This window comes from Eptatretus burgeri, chromosome 18 (genome assembly GCF_056783735.1).
Source record: "Eptatretus burgeri isolate ZD-2024b chromosome 18, Ebu_testis_v1, whole genome shotgun sequence".
Classification (NCBI taxonomy): domain Eukaryota; kingdom Metazoa; phylum Chordata; class Myxini; order Myxiniformes; family Myxinidae; genus Eptatretus; species Eptatretus burgeri.
This window is the reverse complement of record NC_140978.1, coordinates 12,240,317-12,257,816: the sequence shown is the minus strand read 5'-3', so window position 1 is coordinate 12,257,816 and position 17,500 is coordinate 12,240,317. Positions and strand designations below refer to the sequence as shown.

At 45.0% G+C, this 17,500-nt stretch overlaps 1 protein-coding gene across 3 annotated transcripts in view; it reads right to left on the bottom strand.

Moving 5' to 3' along the window:
- LOC147008622 (phospholipid-transporting ATPase IA-like) overlaps positions 1–17,500 on the bottom strand; it is a 449,885-nt gene that overhangs the window by 233,634 nt on the left and 198,751 nt on the right. For all 3 annotated transcript variants that reach the window (XR_015053196.1, XM_085863761.1, XM_085863762.1), the window contains 2 exons: positions 11,395–11,578; positions 4,412–4,522 (listed from right to left, as the gene is read on the bottom strand). Coding sequence is in view for 2 of the 3 variants with exons in the window: in XM_085863761.1 (XP_085719887.1) it covers positions 4,412–4,522; positions 11,395–11,578 (295 nt within the window). In the remaining variant the exon portion in view is untranslated. The remainder of the gene's footprint in view (positions 1–4,411; positions 4,523–11,394; positions 11,579–17,500) is intronic.

Sequence of the window (17,500 nt, the reverse complement as noted above, 5' to 3'; positions counted from 1 at the left end):
GTCCGTGATGTTTTTGAATACGCTGCTCGGTGCGCGCCCTGCACGAGTCCAGTATCGGTGCCCACGAGTGGCGCGAGATGGTGTGGATGCGATGGTGGCGAGTTGTGACGGTAAAGGTCGTGGCGGTTGTGGTGAAGCGGCGTTGTGGTTGGTGGTTGTTGTTGTGAAGCGGCGTTGTGGTTGGTGGTTGTTGTTGTGAAGCGGCGTTGTGGTTGGTGGTTGTTGTTGTGAAGCGGCGTTGTGGTTGGTGGTTGTTGTTGTGAAGCGGAGTTGTGGTTGGTGGTTGTTGTTGTGATGGCTGTTGAGACATGGTTGGTGGTGGTAGTAATGGCGGCTGGTCCAAAATAAAGATAGTAAAAGAAAAACGGCTATCCTGAAGAGTCGCAGCCCGACTGAATGACATTTATTCCCTCGAGACAACGGGTTTGGGCCTAACTACACATATACTTACAGAGATATCTCACCTAAGGGACCTGAATGGTGGTTTGTGAATTTCGTCAACCACAACAATATATATATATATATATATATATATATATATATATATATATATATATATATATATATATATATATATATATATATATATAAAGACATACATATCTACACTATATATATTGTTGTGGCCGAGGTTCTGGGTGAGAAAACCATTAGGGGGGGAAGCTATTTCCAGGTTCCCACCAGACTCCCCGGAAGTGCAAGCCGTCGCACACGGATAACTCCGTGACACGGCGGGTCGCTAACCAACCGTGAGTGCCAATAACGCAAACATGTAACTTGGGGTCCTCCGTCTAATATCGGTTACCTAAAAATAATCACGTGACCTAATTACCGGGGAACACGCCCTCGGTACGCCTTGTCCGAACCGGGTCACCTTCCCAGTCCATATGCAGCTGAGCGACACTGCCATGGAACATACCGGCTAAAAGGAACGGATCGTTGGGAATAAAGTCCCGGCTCGGCTCGGATACGGACCATGCTGGACCAATGAAAGAAAAGACAAAAACGAGCTGGGAACATTTCTACACAATTATTTATTACAGGCAGTCGAGGAAAAATAGGTGACACAATTTATGGAGTTTATTGTTGTGTGTAAGTAAAGATAAAAAGAAAAGTGTGGTGCAACAACAAAACAAGCAGCTTACTAAAGCAGACACAGAGCAGACTTATCTCGATATAATTCTTCTGCAATATTAACTTAAGCCAGGACAGGTGCCATGAAACACACACACACACACACACACACACACACACACACACACACACACACACACACACACACACACACACACACACACACACACACACGCACACACACACACACACACACACACAGAGATGAAGAAGAGACAATGAGCAAAAAGAAGAGGAGATGAGGCTAACGGTTTCGTAATGCCTTGCTGTTGCACGATTGACCGACCACGCCACCCAGTACGTTTTGGGGGGAATGCTCCGCTGAACGATCCCTCCTTGATAGTTGGCGCATCATCTCCTTCTTGGCTACGTGCAGCGAAGCGTCTGCACCGATCCAGAGAATGAGCGCGACCGTCAGGCATGAGGCAGGACTTTGGGTGGAGCCAGCAGAGAGTGGGTGGGTGAAAGCGGAGTCAGGCAGGTGGGTGGAGCCAGTGACGAGAGTGTGAAGAAGAAGGCGGCGTGAAGCAGGCAGAGCCAGGCGGGTGTGTGGAGAAGGTGGAGAAAAGCTGGCGGAATCAGACGGATGGGTGGAGCCAGCAGCGAATTGGTGGAGAAGAAGAAAGGGCAGCAGGCGCACGCAGAGACCCATCCAAAATCAGGCAAGGAAGCTGAGGATGACCAGGACGACGACGACTGATGACTCTCACTGGACGGCTTCGCGAACCGTCCTTCATAGATGCTGCGGTGCAGGGCGGAGCGCCGCCCCGAAGTGATGCGTCGTCACCCGAATCGGGCGCTCCCACACGACCCGGCCGTCATGGCCGGAAGCGGCCTCACTGGTGCTTCCGGCGATACCTTGTCGAGCTGTGGAATCATCTTGCTCTGAACCCCACGATATGAATCGCCCAGCACCGAATTACCGGGTCCTGCTCCGGTGACTGGCCGACAGCCGCACCGGTCCCGCATGCCCGCTCGGGCACCCCCGACACGCTGTGGTTGGCACTGATCAATGTGCTTGCTTTGTCCGTATGCCATGTGGCCTGGGCGATCCGGGCCGTACAGCATGCTTCTACTTGATGGCAGCTGCATCGGGGCAGAAGTGCGAGAAGATGTCTGCCATCCGCGGGAGATATTGGTGGCCATAGTGGTGAGTGAAGAATTGACGGGAAGATGCCATCGTGAACCAGCGCGCAGACCCGAACAAAGATGTGCGCCATGCGCGTCTCGTACAATATGATGGTAAGATGCCATTGTAATCAGCGCGCAGACCCGAATGAAGAGGTGCGCTATTCGTGCCCCGTTCTGCGCGATGATATATTATTACGGGGCTGCACCCAGGTCCGCCATTGAGCATGCGGTGATCTTTCACAGTGGTGGTGTGCGTGGTGCCGGCCCTGATCTGTGTCATGGATTGAAGGAAAGGATTGGACATAATTATTAGATGCAGAAATGGGTTGAAAACAATGCACCGCGTGAGTCCTGAACAGTAGGTGGAGGTTATCGCTGTGCTGCATGCATCCCATGCAGTCTGGTGGTGGAGGTTGTTTATTGTTTGCTTCTACTAATGGCCTTTGCGAAGACGCATTCTTATTGTGAAGGGTGTGGCTGCAGTTTTTACAGGCAGCCATCTGAGTGCAGTGCCTGCTTTAATTTATTTCAGGAATAAGAGGAAAAGAGTAGGAATATAATCAGACCTAACTATGAGATCCACACAGTACACTTCATCCCATTTGACCCATTAGACATGAGGGAAAGGTCTAACTGTAAGTATATTAATGAAATAACTGCCTGGGGACCACTGTATGATGGATGCCATTGCCTTGGAGGCTTGCGGTTTCCAGAACCACAATACACATATATATACACACACACACACACACACACACACACACACACACACACACACACACACACACACACACACACACACACACACACACACACACACACACACACACACACACACACACACACACGAGATTCTTGTGGTTTGAGTCCGGGGTTGAGTCAGGATTTTTTTTTCACATCAAACCCACATCGGAATCTACTCCTGTGTATTAAATTACACATATATATGTTTATATTCAGACCAGAACTTATTTGTGGAAACATAGCTTCAGCCAGAGTAAGAAAATAAATGGTGCACTGATGTGCAGCCAAGCATTATTGCCAAGGTTGACTATGCCTTCGAGAGGTTAACAAAACAGCTTTAAACAACAAAACAGCTCTGCATAAAATTCTACTGACAAATGTAACTCCCATATTGTGGTGCAGCTTGGGAAAAAAATGAATAATGCAAGAATGTAAACAGAGAAAACCCATCTCCATGGAAGTGGCAGCCAATATTTTAAAATATTTTTTCTTAAACTGGTCGTATCATACACTCAACCCATAAATGCTGGAGAAGCTCTACCATCCTGTCCAGTGCTCCTAAATGAGGGCCACTGCTAAATCACAAGGCGAAGCAAGCCTAAAAGTGAGGCAAATTACATTTGAAACCATCTTGAATAATAATTAAATAATCACCAGTTTTAAAATATAATTTTGCTCATTCATGAGAACATTTGAGACATAAATGCCTGTATTCATTCACTATGGCAATGACACAGACAAATGCATATGCACACAGGTGCAGGCATGTGGACACAAGTGTGCGTACAAACAGACACTCAGGCAAATAATGCTTTAAAAACGAAAATCAGTGCTAAAAAAAATTTTGAAATCATGGCCCTCTCATGGCAGGCAGCTATTATTAAAAGTCGACACATCGACCAAGCAAAGACAAGGCTGTGTAGAGTTATGGTAAAGTACTCCATTCCATACATGGCCATACTATTTCCAGAGCATCAGCACCGCTGAAGCAGCCACCATACAAATAATAACCTGCATTGTTTGAAATTCCTCCTTCCACTGGTAGTCATGGCAGGAATTTGCAATTTAGCTCGAGTACCGGCACACAATTGCCCACTCTTTTCAAAAGGTACCGTGTGATCTTTACCATCCACCAGAGGATGCTAGCAGACAGGACAGCCAGCGTAACATACCTCTCAAAGATGGTGCAATTTGTAATGCAACTCCCCGACTGCAAAGCTTCAATCTGACACTTTCTTTTGGGGAATTTAACCCAGACAAGAAAATGAAAAGAGGAGTGATTACATCGTCTATCTTGCCAGCACCGGTGAAGAACTATTTTGCCAGCCCTGGTAGAGCACCAACAACAGTATTTATAAATAAAAAAACATTTCATCTTGGTACATCTGTTAAACATACATACCTCAATGATGTAGAGCACAATGTTTTTGTAAAAAGAGTAGAGGATGCACTTGGAAATACGGCTGTAACTCCATGCCCCATGGACCAGAAGGAGTTTTTTTAGGAAGCGAAACTGTGGAACATGACATGAATAGGGCTTTTCCGCATTTGATACTGTAATATACATCAAGAAAAATACATCAATCAAAATTTCTCAAAATACAAGCTCATATCTGCTCAAGAAAATTCAGGAAGGCTTCGACACTGCTTGCTGCAATTTTCTATTTGCGACATCAATAAGATCATTTTCAAAAATACCCCTGGAGCCAAGTGTTATTAAAAGGAAATTAAAGTTTCATCCAAATTTCAAAATTTAACAAAAGTCACGTGCCTTCAAAATCCACTTTCGTTGCACACGACTGGTAGAACTTTTATATTACAGCAATATTACCTTCAATACTTAATGCCTTTGGAAGGGATCTCGAGGGTTGGTCATTTAAAATAACAACGAAATATCAAAATTAAGTTTAAAACATTATCCTCTCGAAAGACCAGTTGGTGGTGTTTTGATCTTATATGGTTTCTCTTTCAGTTTTGTTCACCTTGCCCGTTTCTCTGTCTGCCCCTCCAAAGAATATGTGCTCCTCAAGCAACCCTTCCTTGCCAACCCTTCAAAAGTCCTGCAAGCTTCTTGTTAAACTCCATTCATTTGAATAGATAAACACAGGAGAGCAATTCCACAGGTGAAAAGAGAGAGGGACATCATGGTCTTCCCTCCACTGCTTCAAGTTTTCAGATCACTTCCATCAAATTCCACCCCCCTTTTCCATTTTTTTAACTTTTTTTATTCCCAATAACCTCACCATATCTACTACCCTGACATGCAAACATGACCCTTTTTTACGGGTCATGTTTGCATGTCCGTCAACAATCCACTTATTTAGCCTGCTCATCTTCTGTCAGCTTCTCAATGGCTTTGCATCAGTCACAGGATCAAAAAATTACAACTCGTTTCCATCACCTTCCTTTAAAACACCACTCAAAGGATCCAGCTGTGTGGAGATTTCCCATGGTGAAGGAGATAGAGATCGAACAAAAACCTTCCGAAAATCTCCCTGGGACCATAGAAATATGTGCAGCATATCCCACCACCCCATAGAGTTAGTGTCTCCAGCTGGTCCAACATGTTCCATGCAATCTGGCCTATCCAATAAATCTGAAGAAATGTGGAAAGGAGGGAGGGGTCTGGAGTGGGGGGGGGCGGCTCTTCAGCTGAAACTCAAACATATGTGACTGGGACATGGATCATGTGCATTTATTCCTTGTTCCCCGAAAATATTGCACTCATGGAAAGGTTATCGCAAAAGCCTCGCAGGCTACTGTGATTCAATGCACTCATTATAGATAATATTCTGCAAACAAATTTCAGTTGGTATGTCCCAACCAAGACTGACAAACATTTGTCAACACTTACTAGAAAACCAGATTTCCCACTCGGGAATGGGGGAAGGGGTGGGGGGAGGGGGGGGGGGTAATCTGCCAAATGACTTTTGCAGAGTTTTTATAATTTTGGAATCCTTACAGTTGGACTTGAATTGAAAGGCAAGTTAAAGTTACTCTTCCACTGACCAACACAATTAAAAAGTCAAAACATGCACCATTAATGTGTCAACTTGCCTTTTCAATTTTCCCAATCCTTGATATCCTTCCCAAGCACAACCCATCCACCGACTTTCCTCATCATATCCGAGATACAGTCTACCCTTGCCAATTCAAATACCTGCAAATTGTAAGTGAATAGTGTTTATAGATGACTATGTCGGTCATGCTCGACAACCATTATAACACCAACTCTGATGGGCATGTTATCATTTTGTTAAGTTAGAGTTCTGACTTTTATAAGATAGGATGCAAAAATTAAAACCTGCATCCAGTCACTTATGCTGCCATATAGAAATGGTGAGAAGTAGTGTTCCTATTTTTGAGCTTTCTAGCCTGGGTTCAATGCTTGATCCCACTATAGACTGTTGGATTGGTGAAACACAAGCAGGTATTGCATCACAACATGTGCTGTCTCTAAGATGGCCATGAAGCTCGGTCTCCTGTCTGCTTGCATTAGTTGGTAGTCATAGAGGACCCTAATATCATCGGCACCCTGAAAAAAAAATTCCTCCCCAAATTGGCTACAGTTGAACGTAAGGCCTCACCAGCCAGTCCATGAAAAGCTTTGCTACAAAAGGATCCCTGGTCGATGGCACAAGATGGGAGTCATTGGGCCATTAAAAGTGGTAGAAGTAAGGAGTAGTAGAAGTTGTAGTCAAAGTAGTATAAGTAGACGAAGTATGGAGTAGCATTCGTAGAAGTAAAAGTAGTACTCTACTTGTTCAGTTCTCCCAGAACCGAAACGTGTGTCAAGAGGCAAAGAGAAACACGGGTTACCAGAACGGCGCCATTGTCCAACAAACTTTTAATCCGACCATCGCACACCAGGCCTGTCCACGCATGCGCAGACGCAACACAGTAATACATCACACTATTCTACGATACTTCAAAATTGGCCCTTGTTGACTCAAAACCACCAATAACTCGTGATGATGATGATCATACATAGAAGAAATTTGATAAAATAAAAGGAAAGTAAAAAATTTTTAAAAGCTAGTGTGAAATTTCATGTTCGTATTTCCGTAGTAATCATGAATCAGCGTAAGCTTCTCAATATTAGTAAATCAACTATACAGCAAAGTCGCAGAAAATAACGCACACAAGTTTTTTAATTGCCATGTCCTCTACAAAATAAGTTAAATACAAAGATCAAACTTTAAAATCTATAATATAATAAATGTCAGTGTCTGTGTCTGTGTGTCTGTGTGTCTCCTGCATAACTCCAAAACCATGAAACCTAGCAGCCCGAAACTTTATATGCATATGAAGAAAACTCCAAGGAAATGCATGATGGAAAATTGCGTGTTTGGGTTAATTAACACACCCCTTTTTAAGATAATTAATGGCCTTATTTAATCACATCCTTTATCAGGCAATCCTCGGCCACCTTGCTTTGTATGGGGTCTTAAGGTGTTTGCTGGGTCTGAAGCCACCATGTTTTTTGGCTTGCTCAACCATGCCTTGACTTGGAACAAGACACAACGATTTCTTAACAATCAAGTTTGTTTGTTTTTCCCCCACTTCCCCCAATCATATTATCGAATTCCTGTTCATCATCGCTACAAATCCCTGCATACATCACTTTTGTAAGTGCTATAGTTTTCAGATTAGAAGCTTGGAGTGATTTCATGCATCATCATTGCTCCAGATACAATTTTCCACAGTCTACTCTCACGGACTAATTGAAGTAGATAATCGAAATATGATTTTGGCTTTGAGGATCGGATATAATCCGGACTAAAAAGAAGTGTTTAAATGTGTTGTGAAATTTGATTTTTTTTTTTAAATTTAACGAGTCTTATAACTAAGCCGATATGCCAATTTACTTTAAGCAAGCAATGCTATGTTCCCTCCTTCTCCATACATACACAAGAAAATGTGAGACTTCCAAAGCATTAAACATCTTTTTCTCCTGTTTAGAGAATTGTATTGAGTAAACAAAAGATTTGGGAATGCACCAAAATTAACCTGCTTCACTGGGCTGTATGATATAATGCATTCACTGCTCGACATTGCGCCCTGTCCACCAGAGGGACTGCTTATCCATAGCATCTGCCAGATCTGTCTATTTTCAAAGGTTTCACAAAGTGCAAATGTGAATCAAAGCAAATGTGGTGAAAAACGGACGTTATAAAATCAAGTTCTAATGTTTGTGCAGACCACGAACCGATGTACCAAGCTGTTATTTTAAACTATTTTTGGGGCATTTAACCAAGCTGTTAGGGTTAGGGTTAGGGTTAGTGCATCGATGAGCAGGCAATGTGGCAGATTATCTGCAATGTTTATTTCATAGGCGATTAAACTTTGCGATATCTCCATGGTTGCTTTACGTTAAACAGCAACTCTTTGATGGATAAAGTCATTATTTGAACAAATTCATGTAATTTCTTTAACTGCTGCAGGCGTCGTGAAGAACAGCTTTAAAGTTAAAGGGTTCCTATGGTATGCAGCCACAGCCTGGCCAGCCGTTCCTCATCAACCATTTAAATGGAGTGCTTAAGCCACTTTCAGAGCACCCTACAGTCGAAGGCGGTACAATGTGTCCTGATCGGAATGTACAGTCGGCAGTTGCAACAAGGTAGAAGTACATGACTTACAACGGTTCTATGGTTTCAAAGCAAAATATATTTGTTAACACCCAATTTCTGAGTCGTTTGTCGTATTGACGTGATTTGTAAATTAGAGCCAATTTTATTTTTCCACCAATCACATGACGATTGGCAGCTGTTTATAAAGATTAATGTTTTTTCACATCTCCCTGAAATGTCGATAATGCAATGTTGTTTTGACGATTAGGTTGTTGAAATTCCTACAAAACAAGAGTGAAAGCTACTTAAGGTTTTTGGGTTGTATACAGCATGGACTGTTGTCAGTAATCACACTGACTCCAACGTGACGATTCCTGAAGAATTGCCGATATCGGCCAAGCACTAATACAGTGTGTGTGTGTGTGTGTGTGTGTGTGTGTGTGTGTGTGTGCGTGCGTGCGTGCGTGCGTGCGTGCGTGCGTGCGTGCGTGTGTGTGTGTGTGTGTGTGTGTGTGTGTGTGTGTGCGTGCGTGCGTGCGTGCGTGCGTGCGTGTGTTTTCATGAAGCACATTTTCTCTCTGCCAACTCCCCCCACCCAACCGTCACTGTCTCTGGGTGGTGGTTATCTCCAGATGGTGCTTGGCTCCGGATGAATACGGGCGGTGTTTGTCTCCGAGTCGTGCTTGGCTCCAGACGAGTCCAGGCGGTGTTCGTCTCCGGACGGCTCGTGTCCGGGTGGTGTTCGTCTCCGGACGGCTCATGTCCGGGCGGTGTTCGTCTCCGGACGGCTGGTGTCCCGGCGGTGTTCGTCTCCGGATGGCTGGTGTCCCGGCGGTGTTCGTCTCCAAACGGCTCGTGTCCCGGCGGTGTTCGTCTCCGGACGGCTCGTGTCCCGACGGTGTTCGTCTCCGGACGGCTCGTGTCCCGGCGGTGTTCGTCTCCGGACGGCTCGTGTCCCGGCGGTGTTGGCCTCCGCACAGCTCGTGTCCGGGCGGTGTTCGTCTCCGGACAGCTCATGTCCGGGCGGTGTTCGTCTCCGGACGGCTCGTGTCCCGGCGGTGTTTGTCTCCGGACGGCTCGTGTCCCGGCGGTGTTGGCCTCCGTACAGCTCGTGTCCGGGCGGAGTTCGTCTCCGGACAGCTCATGTCCGGGCAGTGTTCATCTCCGGACAGCTCATGTCCAGGCAGTATTTACAGTCTGACTGGTAGAAAATGAGTTTCAGACATTATTTTGTTTGCATCTGTACTGTTATTCTATGCAGAATAATTTTGCTGAGACGGTAAGAATTGTAATTAACACTTCACCACACGTCTGCCTTCCCTTCCTCTCACCTCTCGTTGCCTTCCCTTCCCTCACCCCTCCACGCTCTCCCTCCCTCCATGCTCCCCCACCACTCCACGCTCTCCCTACCTCAATGCACTCCCACCCCTCCTCTCCCTCCCCCCACCCTTCCTCCTCCTCCTCGCTCCCCACCCCTCCTCGTCCTCACTCCCCCACCCCTGCTTCTCCTTGCCCCCCACCCCTCCTCTCCCCCCACCCCTCCTCCTCCTCCTCCTTGCTCCCACCCACTCCTCTTCCTCTTTTCTCCCCCCCACCTCTCCTCATCTCCCCACCCCTCCTCCTCTCCCCCACTCCTCCACCCCTCCTTTCTCCCCCACCCTCCTCCTCCTCTCTCCCCTCCCTCCTCACTGCCCCACCCCTCCTCTCTCCCCTCCATCCTTACTCCCCACCCCTCCTCTCTCCTCGCTCCCCATCCTCTCCTCTCTCTCCTCTCTCCCCCTCCTCCTCTCTCCCCCATCCTCTCCTCTCCTCTCCCCCTCCCTCCTCTCTCCCCCACCCCTCCTCTCTCCCCCTCCCTCCTCTCTCCCTCACCCCTCCTCTCTCCCCCACCCCTCCTCTCTCCCCTCACCCCTCCTCTCTCCCCCTCCCCCTCGCTCCCCCACCCATCCTCTCCTCACCTCTCCTCTCTCCCTTCCCCACACCTCTCCTCTCTCCCCCTCCCTCCCCCCACTCCTCCATTCCTCTCTCCCCCACTCCTCCCTTCCTCTCTCCCCCACTCCTCCCTTCCTCTCTCTCCCCCACTCCTCCCTTCCTCTCTCTCCCCCACTCCTCCCTTCCTCTCTCTCCCCCACTCCTCCCTTCCTCTCTCCCCCCACTCCTCCCTTCCTCTCTCCCCCACTCCTCCCTTCCTCTCTCCCCCACTCCTCCCTTCCTCTCTCTCCCCCACTCCTCCCTTCCTCTCTCTCCCCCACTCCTCCCTTCCTCTCTCCCCCCACTCCTCCCTTCCTCTCTCTCCCCACTCCTCCCTTCCTCTCTCCCCCACTCCTCCCTTCCTCTCTCCCCCACTCCTCCCTTCCTCTCTCCCCTCCCTCCTCGCTCCCCCACCCCTCCTTCCTCGCTCCCCCACCCCTCCTTCCTCGCTCCCCCACCCCTCCTCTCTCCTCCCCTCTCCTCTTCTCTCCTCCCCCTCTCCTCTCTTCTCTTCTGCCTCCCTCCCTCTCTACCCCTCCCTCCCCTTCCACCTCTCTCCGCCACCCCTTCTCTCCCCTCCTCTCTTTCCCCTCCACCTTCTCACTCTCCCTGCCCACCACCTCACTCCTCTCTTTAACGCTCCTCCCCCCATCCTCAATCTACCCCCAACCCCTCTCTTTCTCCTACCCCCCCCCTCCCCCACTCCTTTCGCATTCCCATATCAGCAAAGCATCTAGTGGTTTTTGTTTGTAAATTCCAATCATCTCTGGAAAGTAACTATTCTATTTGGTAATATAAGAAAGAGTTGACTGTGCTTACAGAATTTCATGATCATCATCTCCACCTGTGCAATGGAGTAGTCTGAAGAGTTTGCAGCTTGAAGACCTTCCATACCACTGATACCCACACCGATATGCGCTGTTTGGATCATGCTCACATCGTTAGCACCATCTCCAACTGCAAGTGTGACAGCTTGCACATTACCTTTCACCATGGCAACTATTTCAGACTTCTGCATTGGGGAGACCCTGTATGAATGAAGAAAATTCAGGAAGGGCATGGAGAAAAAGAGAGGGCAGATCAGGTATAAAATGTAAATTTAACAGGAATATAAGTGAAGGCAATGAAAGCAGGCAATAAGGAGAGGTCTCAAAATGTTATGTTATTATACAACCGAAATAATTAAACATTGTATGAAAAAGAATGCTCAAATTGGAGAAACGCCACCATTAGTCCGGGCACCCTGTGGATATATCCGAAACAAATTGCAATCGTTTTCGGACATTTACCAAGTCCTTATCCATCTGGGAGATTCATATTGAAATGTACCAAAAAAAAATAGTGGAACATATTTTTAGGGAGACAGTTTAGCCATACCCCCTTAAATTCCAGAAGTTGTATCAGGTGAAAATACAAAATAACAGAAATACATCCAAATGCTTTCAAAATGAATTATAAATGTTATGGATGAATCATATCGTCATATTAAATGTCACTATTAGTCCAGTTTATACAAACAAGAGTTCAGTCGAGTGCAAACCCTGTCCCGGCCAAAAACGTGGATCGATTTTTACCTCAATACCGATGTACTTGTATTGTTGTCATGTAAAGCACAAAATAGGCCGATGTACTCCTATTTATGTTATAATATGATCTACATACAAATATCCATGACCATGATTCTTTAAAATGTGTCGCTCTGCAATTTTTACACTGTGTGAGATCGGTTTAGTCATGATTTATTGATGATTTTTTTTGCAGAAAGTCTGAAGTGAAACATCTAGATGGATGACTGTGTAATTTGCCAAAAAAAACAGTGTCAGGTGGAGAGCGAACTGTTACATTAACACAAAAGGGATGTGATGGTATCCTGAAAGCCAGCGAAGCCAGAGGCAAAGATATAACAGTCGCAGCTGGCCAGTCTGTCCATGTGAAGTGCAGAAGTGACTATACCAACCCTGGATCAATCCTGTATCACAAACGTAAACTTTCTGGTGAACAGCATCATCATCTTCAGCACACACTTAGATCGAAAGCAACTACATTCATTTATGACGAGGATTGTGTATTGTGTGGTTGTCCAGATGTATACAAAGGCAAGAAATCAGAACATAAACTTATTCCTGTTATAACAATGGATTTCCAGAACAAAATACTGAAGGCATGTGATGAGTTCAAGGGAGAATGGGCTGACATTGTAAGAGGTGGGGCGCTTTTTGTTCAAGACCTGCCTGCTGCAGATGCAGTATATCACAACATTTGTAGTGTTAACTTTAGAACAGGGAAACAAGTGCCAATCGTTTTTCAGCAAGCCATAGAGCAGAGAGCTGCAAAATGCAAGAAAATCAGTGGAAGTGGCAGACCCAAGGACTCGAAAAAATCCGAAGCTTTTCAAGCAGTAGTAGAGTATCTTGAAAACAATGATGACGAGCAGGTGACCATCAACGATTTGAGAAGCAAGATGAAAGAATATCTCCAAGATACTGACATAGAGCCGTACAGCTTTCCACATTTGAAATCTGAACTAAAAAAACATTTCAGTGACAGAATAATCATCACAGAGATCAATGGCAAACAAAATGTAGTAACATTTCACACCACCGCTTCCAACATCCTCCATAATTTTCATCAACAAACGATGCAAGACAAAAAGGATGAGAAGACCCACATAATTGAAGCAGCAGCTAAGTTCATAAAACAGGACATAAAAGACCTTGATCAGACCAGGAACACCTATCCCACTGCCGCCGAAATATCAACAGAAACAGCACTGGAGTTCGTGCCACCATCCTTGCAGCAGTTGTTAAACACAATATTCTGTGGAAAAGATCGAAGCACCAAAATTGCTTCAATAGGACAAGCGATCATGCAGGCAACGCGGCCTCGTATCCTTCTGGCACCATTACAAATTGGTTTGGGTGTTCAAATGCACCACCCACTTCCAATCAAAATTTTTGGTGGATTCTTTATATCACCGTGGGTTTTCCTGCTCTTACAGTGAAGTGAAGTGAAGAAGTACAAAAGAAGTTCTTCGGTTGCACATGGCACAGAGATTCAAAACTTCAGTGCAAACAATTTTATACAATATTCTGCTGACAATGTCGACCACAATGTGAGAAGTATTGACGGCAAGGGTACGTTCCACGGTATGGGAATTATTGCTATGGTGACACCCGGGACAAAATCATCAAGAACCATTCCAAGAGTGAAAGTCACATCTGGTCATATTGCTTCTGTTGGATGGATAAATGTTCAGCACTTCTTCTCAGAAAGAGATAGCCTCCAGTCTCTCCTCTACCAGCCAATAACAAACCCAAATGCAAAAGAACCATGTGCAGATGTAGATCAACTTTGGAAGTCATCGCTGCTGCTGAAAGTCCCAAGACCCCAGTGGTCTGGGTTCATGCAGCTAATCCACAAAGGAGAACATCCTGGTGTGTCGTCGGTCATGTTTCTCCCCATGATTGATTTGGATCCAAACGATCTCACCTGCATTTATTCTACATTAAAATTCATATCTTCCCATGCAAGTCAGTACCAAGCATACCCAGTGGTGACATGGTGACCAAGTACCTCCAGATCAATGGGGCTAGAAAGTGAGTGAAGGGAAACTGGCCCCAATTTTGACCGACAATACACCAGCACCACAAAAGTTACTGAAAGTGATACGGTGTAATTGTGAAACAGGGTGCTACAGTTTGAGATGTATCTGCCGAAAAAATGGATTGGATTGTTCCATGGCCTGGGGTGAATGTCATGGGGCGTGTGCAAACATTTCACCGTCGGCTGACACAGACTCCGAGGAAGACCCAACAGAGCGTTAATTTGAGTTTTAGATGGCCATGGCCTCCCGATGTTTCACAACAGATTCAGCTTCAATTGTGATTGTTTAACCCTGGTGTATACAGATGTACTTGATGTGTAATACTATGTTATATAATGTACTATTTAAAGTTACATAAATTTTATAAATGCGAGACTTCAATACATGAAATGTTGTTACCGGTACGTACTGTGGTCAGCCGCCCGCTGAGCCCGGTCACCGTCAATTTTACGAATGTGGAATCATTCTGACCCATATCAAGTATTTATATAGGTTTAGATTATGTATTTAACTTCCAGTGCAAATATCTGATGCTCCTGTCATATATTAAACTATTGTTTATGAGACTGAAACACATTTTTGTTATTTTTCATTTTCGACATTCAAATTTTTCAATTTTACGGGTGGGGGTAAGTTTTCTCAAAAAAAAAATGTTCCACTGAATAGATTTTGGTAGATTTTTTAATACGATAGTCCCAGATACATTAGGAATCATCAAAAAACAGGTTTGAAAACTATTGCAATTTGTTTCGGGTTACCACCTTTTTCAGCACAGGGTGCCCGGACAACATAGGGTAAGTGGAGAGACAGAGACAGACAGAGAGACAGAGACAGAGACAGATAGACAGGGACAGAAATAGATACAGAGAGCGAGAGACAGACATACACAGATAGACAAAGACAGATAGACAGAGACAGGGCCAAAGACAGACAGACAGACAGAGAGAGACAGACAGAGAGAGACAGACAGACAGAGACAGACAGAGAGAGACAGACAGAGAGAGACAGACAGAGAGAGACAGACAGAGAGAGACAGACAGAGAGAGACAGACAGACAGGAAGAGAGAGAGAGACAGACAGACAGGAAGAGAGAGACAGACAGAGAGAAAAGATGACCTATAATAGAGCTAAACATAAAAAGCCACATCACACAGTCACCACAATTTACGAACCAAAATGGCAGCATTTATTCAATTCCTCTTAGCTTGTCAAGACATAACAGGATGGCAGGATGGTCTCGACGAGATATGCGCACTGGTCTCCGAGCTGCCCAGGATGAGTTTGAATCTGTGCCCAGCTTTCAACTGTCATGCCGTGCTTTACAGGCAGAGCCATTCATAAATGTGTGCACCGTCCCTCATATGAATGATAAAACTGGGTGTCCCCTTTGCTCGCATCAGTTGGTGGACATTAAAGATCACATGGTGTCCTTCATAAAGAGTAGATGAGCTATCGCCAGCACCCTGGTCAAATTACAAATTCCTGCAGGACTATGGGTAGCAAGTGGTCTGGTCTTCTTGGAGGTTCCCTTGACAGGATGTTTTGTGTGCGGTTGCTGTTAGCCATGTTGGAAGTACAAAACAGCCTTCTTTGGACTGACACTATGAGCAACCTACAAACGTACCTATAACAATGCAGTATAAAAGTGTGTGACTAAACATCTTTGCTGCAAAAGCAAATGGTGATCCATGACTTGAAACGATTACAATAATTCATTGCAACAACAAAAGGAAATACTACTTGGCTTAAAAATAGTTTTTAAATGGAAGATCCTTCATCATCAACCATGAGTTGGATGCATTCCAGAAAGAAACATAGGAACAAAGACAAACAACCAGACTTTGGAACCAGACAAAATGGCATAATGGTTAGAGTGTTCTCTCTGAGTCTGGGAGATCGGAAATTCGAACCCGACCCCGGCTGAGACATACCAAATACTTTTAAAATGGTACATGTTGCTTCCTTGCTTGATGCTCAGCATTTAAAAAACGATAAATCACGGACAAATAACTGTAGGTTGGCAACCGTTGTATATGCTTGATGGGCCAAATAACCTCCTCCCAGCATTGAAGTTCCTTGTAAGGGAACTCAATTTAAAATGGCAAGTGGAGATTTCTCTTTGCAATAACTCTCAAACTTCACCACATTATCTTTAAATGCTCTCAATCAATCTCCCCCATTTCTTTTTACTGTGACAATGGCAGGATTATTCAGAGGTAGACCACTCGTCTGAGCTTTCTAGCATGGGTTAAATTTCCAAACTGACAATAAAGCATCACCCTGATGCTTCACAGGCATGGCTTTGCATCATTGCTGGGATAAGAAAATCCGTAGGATGCCATTCGTCTGTGGGATGGGAAAATTAAGCCAGAGATCCACCCGCCAGCATTGAGTTACTGGTGGATGTGAAACAAGGCACATTAACAGCGTTTGGTAGTGAAGGCTAATGTCAATCTGTATCGGCAGACATGCAGAACAATGGACGAAATCAACAGGACATCGATTGATGTATCCTAACTGCCATGGAAGCAAAGCAAAGCTGAGGTTTCGGGCATGATCCCTTCATCAGAGCAATTGAGCGATTTTGCTCCAATGAAGGGTTATCGCCTGAAACGTCAACTTCTCCTTGCTTCCCATGGTGATCAGTAGAACTCGATCAACATCCTGTTGATTTCAGCCACATCAATGCACGCACAGCCAGACTCCCAGAAGTGCGGCAACCAGCAGCAACGAGCTACACGCGAATGAACACGTTGCTGTTTACTCTCCAATACACTCTCCCTACTTTTTATCAACTTCTGGGAACACTTTGTGCAAAAACAAGGCATAAAAACGAGATTTAACTCGAACCATACCACAACGGCAGGCTTAAAACTACTAATTGGAGTATATTGAGGTCAAAAGTTAGGAAATGTTAAATAACTCTGAAACCAGAGGCACTTCAAATCATTGCTCTAGATATTAGATGAAAATGAAAAACCAAAAAAAAACCCCATAAATTGGAAGTCAGAGGAACTGCCAACAGTATTGCGCTGTGTAATGAAAACACGAAACAGCAGAAGTGATGAAAACATCATGAAATAATTACAAACATGCTCCATGCTGGTTTAAATTTAAAAAAATTAAAAAATTAAAAAGTACATCAATTGTTTTTGAACAAGGATGTTGTGCTCATGAAACATCAGTAAGCAATTTATCCAGAAATGCAAAGGACAGGCAAAAATGGCCATCACGGATCAATGAGTGTATCATCATGAATAAGAAATAGACAAACGGAGGACAGCAGAAAGGATGTGACTGACTTTCTCCAAAGGCCTGATTGAATGACTTTCCAAGGACAAAGCAA